We start from the raw sequence: 5,000 nt of genomic DNA on the forward strand, positions 1-5,000 counted from the left end.
CTGGAAGCAACGATGGAAGGCTCGTCTGAGGACGACCTAGAGAGACCAGTGTGCGGAGGTAACTGAAATTGTCAAAACCGGTGTGCAGAGGCCCTTACATGTTTTGCCCTGTGTTCTGTTCCATCGTAGATCCTGGAGGCGGTGACCATGCAGCACATCTTCATGAACAACTTCCAGCTGTGCAGCGAGATCAACGAGCGCGTGGTGCAGCACTTTGTGCACTGCATCGAGACCCACGGCCGGCACGTGCAGTACCTCAAGTTCCTGCAGACCATCGTCAAGGCCGAGAACAAGTTCATCAAGAAGTGCCAGGACATCGTCATGGCCGAGGTAGTAGGTAGTCGGTAGTACTGTGGGTTAGTAACACACTAGTAGTACACTAGTAGCAGAGATTCTTGTGAGATTCAGAGATTGTTTACATTTCAAAAAAACAATTTTATTTATTCCCAAAAACATCCAAAAGGTTATGCAACATCAGCAGACAGCTAGCAAACAGCGATACCTTTTGGGAAAATATTTGGAGCAGGCCTATGCTCATTTTTTAAAAATGTAAACAAAAGTTGCCCCCATTAGAATAGCTCATATCTTGGAAAGGGCTGGGCCAAAAACTGCGGCGTCACCGGGTACTGACAAGTCAAGGGTAGCGTGAGCAATACAACAGCATATTGAAATTGGCAGGGGTTGCCCTTTAAGCATATAGAGATATGCCAACATAATAGGTTGCTATGGGCACCTAACATGTCCAGGTTCTGGTCTGCCTAAAGGGGCGTGTCATAATACTCCTAGCATTGAATAGAACTGTCCTTAGGTCTGCCTAGGTCTGCCTAAAGGGGGATTTCCCCCCCTCCCCCTTGCAATAATAGAACCCGGAAACAATGGGCCAATAGAACCTCTCTCTCTCTACTCTCTGTCTGTACTGCCGAACAAAGGCAAAGTGCAGTAACTACATAAAGTATGGCCCTGCCGTGGCCAATCGGTGGGGCGCTGGCCTGCCATGCGGCTGACCCGGGTTCGATTCCCGGCCCGGGTCCTTTGCCCCTTCGACCCCTCCCCGTCTCTCTCCCAGTTCGCTTCCTGTCCACCTCTCACACTGTCCTATCAGATAAAGAAAAAAAACTACATAAAGTATTTTGTCAAAATGAAGTTTAGACTGAAAATGATCTTCATTACACCTCTTTTATCTTGTGGCAAAGCCTTAAAGTCCAAATGTGTCCTGTTTTAGAAATATGACAACAACTACAATACCCAACCTAGTTCCAAGGCTTTTAAAGGCATTTTTCTCAGTTTGGATGCCAGTATAGTTACTGCACTTTGACTTTGTAGAGCAGATATGCCTCAAACAGCACACATTCTCAAAGGAAAGGAAGGATTGTTTGTGGTTTCAGGACAAGTTGTGTCTTTTTATAGCAGCTTTATTTTTTAACATCAATCAAATTAATATTACTAGTCATGGTATTAACCGTGAAAAAGGTCTTTGAAGCTAAAACTTGAGACTTTCTCAGCACTGGAGATGTTGAATTGTGTATTTTGCGGCATATCAGCCCTTTCAATTGAACAGACAGACAGACAGACAGATCTACAGTGTAGAATATTGTAATGGTACGGTACAATGAAAAAGAAAACAAGACAATGAGCGAAAAAAAACAAAGCAATAAAGAAATCACCCTGTAAGCAAAAAGAGAGAAACAGTTGTGTCCTCTTCAAAATGTTAATCCCCAGGCCCAGGGTACTTCCCTCCTGGACGGCTGCCAACTTCCCATATCCAGTAAACTGCCAACTTCCCATATCCAGCTGCAGCTGATTTTTGTCATACTTCGCCCCTCCCCCACATTTGTTCAGCTGTGTTGCTGACGTTGGTATGATGATGACAGTGGCTTCAGTTCAGAGGTAAGAACGGGTAAAAAAATCCAAGCCCGAACCGACATGGGCCCAATGGAATTGGGCCGGGCCCGGCCCGAGGCCGACTAATTATTGGATGTGTAGGCCCGAGCCCGAGGGAAGCCCGAAATTTCACATTTTATTTATAAGGAGGGGTGATCTATGATAACAAATCAAAGCCCTTAAATTAAAGCCATTAAAGTATTTTGTTACGAAATCTAAGTTAAATAGACTGTATAAACATGCAGGCCATCTTTTATATTTCTGTGTATGCTGCACTGCAGTGCACAGAGGTTACATTAAGCGATAATCCATCATTGACGCTTTTTTTAAGAGTTGGCGGAAAATTTTAAGGGCGTCCGTCATTTTGACCGGCTGATCATTGGGCCATAAGCCACAGCAGCAGTACGACCTTAAAAATCTAGCGCGGCACTTTCACAGAGAGAGACAGCGAGACAAAGAAGAACAACGACGCGAGCAGCAGAACAGGAATGAAGGAGTTCTTGAATTGCCATTGCAAGAGTTTATTAGGCTACAGTATGTGTCGGGTTGATGAGGCGACCTCTGTTTTTTGCAGACCACGCGTCTCTCGTGGCCAAAACACGGCCGAAATGCCTCAGCGCACTGTGATGGGAGGGAGAGGCGAGGGAAAGCGCGTGCATTCCAGCAGCAGGCACTGCACTGCTGGATTATCAACTGACGTGGAATATTATTAACGCACAGCCTACACAGAGAAAGAAACGGGAGGACCTCACTCTTACCGGTGTGGGGTTTCCTTTTCAGTTCCCCTGTCTTTAGTTTATCCTTCACTTCTTGCTGTTCCATATTATCGGGATCCTGGTCAAAATCATGCAGACTTGCGGAGGAAGATAATTAAGAGGACAGCGTTTACGACACGTGAACAAAGCATGCTCTGGCTCTGCGCTGCGGCTCCTGTTAAACAGCAATTTCAGCTCCTTCTCTGTTTTATCCAAATTATTTATTTAATAAAAAGTATTCATTGATCTAGCATCCATGCATAGTTTTAGTATATATTTTATAAGCACATACATAGCCTATTTATTTATTTAAAAAAAAAAAAAAAAAAACTGTCAACGATAGAGAAGCCGAACCCGACCCTACCCGAACGTAATGAGTGACATTTCAGGCCCGACCCGACCCGAAATTGGCTCGGGTTCGGGTTCGGGCTCGGGCCTGGGCCAAAAATCATAGGTCTACTTCAGTTGGCCTTGTCGTTGTGGCCATAAAAAAGACCCTCGTGATTTCAATCTGACTGTCCTCAAATACACTGCTCGGTTACAAACAGCCTACGTCTTGAATAGAGAATTGTTGTGATGAAGTGACTCCAAAAAAAATCAGTTTCAGATGTTGACAAAGCCCTCACAAGACATGACTGTTCCTTGCAGTTAGACTGACTTATTCAAATACGTCACAAATACTCCACACCTTTCCCAGAAGTCTGCTGATTGTCCGTGAAGTGTCCAGCATATGAAACAAAGAGTCACTATAGTCCAAGGATGTTGGATTTGACTTATTTATGATCATTATTTATCCATCTGTCTGCAGTGTTGGGCAACCCTCATTCATTAGTTTACAACCAAGTGCCACATATTCCAAATGACCTGCCGTTACTTGTCTAATTCAACCAAGCAATCACCTGGGTGAATCAGCCTTTTTCATGTGACGTCGTCAGACACCTTCAGTTTGATGCATTTGAGGCAGGAAAAGTAGCGTCTGGTGGCATAGAACTGACCCCCTACTGTTTTCTATGGAAACCGGTTGTGTTTTTTCCTGCTTCGCTTCTGTGTTTAACCGGATCACACCGCACTCTCGATTAAAAGGTGCCAAACATAAACAAAAACTGTGTAAAATTGAAAGAAAAATGTCTGAACATTTTAAATCCCCTTTGTGTTCTTTTTAATAATAGGCCAAGCTTTCGGTCTACTGACCTTCCTCAGGTCTCAGTTACTTCGCAGTTGCTTCGCTTCAAAATGGAAATAGTCTGAAGCCACAGTGCAAAAAAAAGGCTAATTGGAAGGAATCGGTAAATTAATTCAGGTCATTTGGTGTATTGTATGTGGGACCCACTAGTTTGACGCCCTCTCGGTACTTCACATGGTAATCAAACATTTCAAACAAGCGATTTAAGGTTAGGGTTAGGTTTAGGGTTAAGGTTAGGGTTAGGGTTAGGGTTAGGGTTAAGGTTAAGGTTAGGCTTAGGGTTAGGTTTAGGGTCGTATGACGTAAGCGGTAAGTACCGAAAGGGCGTCGAATTAGTGAGTCCCATCGTATGTGGCGCTGGACTGTAGACGTATAAATGCAGGTCGCCCACCACCTGTCTGTGTGCATGTGCACCGTGCCGTGCATTGCAATGTGTGTCTTGCAGCTGGTGAACTCGGGCGAAGACGTCCTGGTGTTCTACAACGACCGGGCCTCCTTCCAGACGCTGGTGCAGATGATGCGGCTGGAGCGGGAGCGCCTGGACCCCAACAGCGCCCTGCGCTACCACATCCACCTGGTGGAGCTGCTGGCCGTATGCACCGAGGGCAAGAACGTCTACACCGAGATCAAGTGCAACTCCCTGCTGCCGCTCGACGACATCGTGCGCGTCGTCAAGCACGAGGACTGCATCCCCGAGGCAAGTCCTGTGTGTCAAAATTACAGTAAAGTCCCGACTGATTAATTTGACTGCATGCCCAGAGGCAAGCTGTGTCAAAATGTTAAAGTCCCGACTGATTCATTTGACTGCATCCCCGAGGCAAGTCGTGTGTGTGAAAATTTTAAAGTCCCGACTGATTCATTTGACTGCATCCCCGAGGCAAGTCGTGTGTGTCAAAATTTTAAAGTCCCGACTAATTCATTTGACTGCATCCCCGAGGCAAGTCAAGTCAAAATTTTTAAAGTCCCGACTAATTCATTTGACTGCATGCCCAGAGGCAAGTCGTGTCAAAAGTCCTGACTAAATCATTTGACTGCATCCCTGAGCCAAGCTGTGTCCAAATAAAAGTCCTGACTAAATAATTTGACTGCATCCCTGAGCCAAGCTGTGTCCAAATAAAAGTCCTGACTAAATAATTTGACCACATCCCAGAGGCAATGTGACATGGCCACACACTGTGTCA

The 5,000-nt window shown here is 45.3% G+C and overlaps 1 protein-coding gene across 1 annotated transcript in view; it reads left to right on the forward strand.

Annotated features, from left to right (window-relative positions):
* The window catches only part of itpr1a (inositol 1,4,5-trisphosphate receptor, type 1a), a 103,268-nt gene that overhangs the window by 56,899 nt on the left and 41,369 nt on the right, over window positions 1–5,000 (forward strand). Inside the window, exons 31-32 of the mRNA XM_063214850.1 lie at window positions 130–330; window positions 4,265–4,516. Coding sequence (XP_063070920.1) covers window positions 130–330; window positions 4,265–4,516 — 453 coding nt within the window. The remainder of the gene's footprint in view (window positions 1–129; window positions 331–4,264; window positions 4,517–5,000) is intronic.

The sequence above is a fragment of the Engraulis encrasicolus genome, chromosome 14 (assembly GCF_034702125.1).
Source record: "Engraulis encrasicolus isolate BLACKSEA-1 chromosome 14, IST_EnEncr_1.0, whole genome shotgun sequence".
Lineage (NCBI taxonomy): Eukaryota > Metazoa > Chordata > Actinopteri > Clupeiformes > Engraulidae > Engraulis > Engraulis encrasicolus.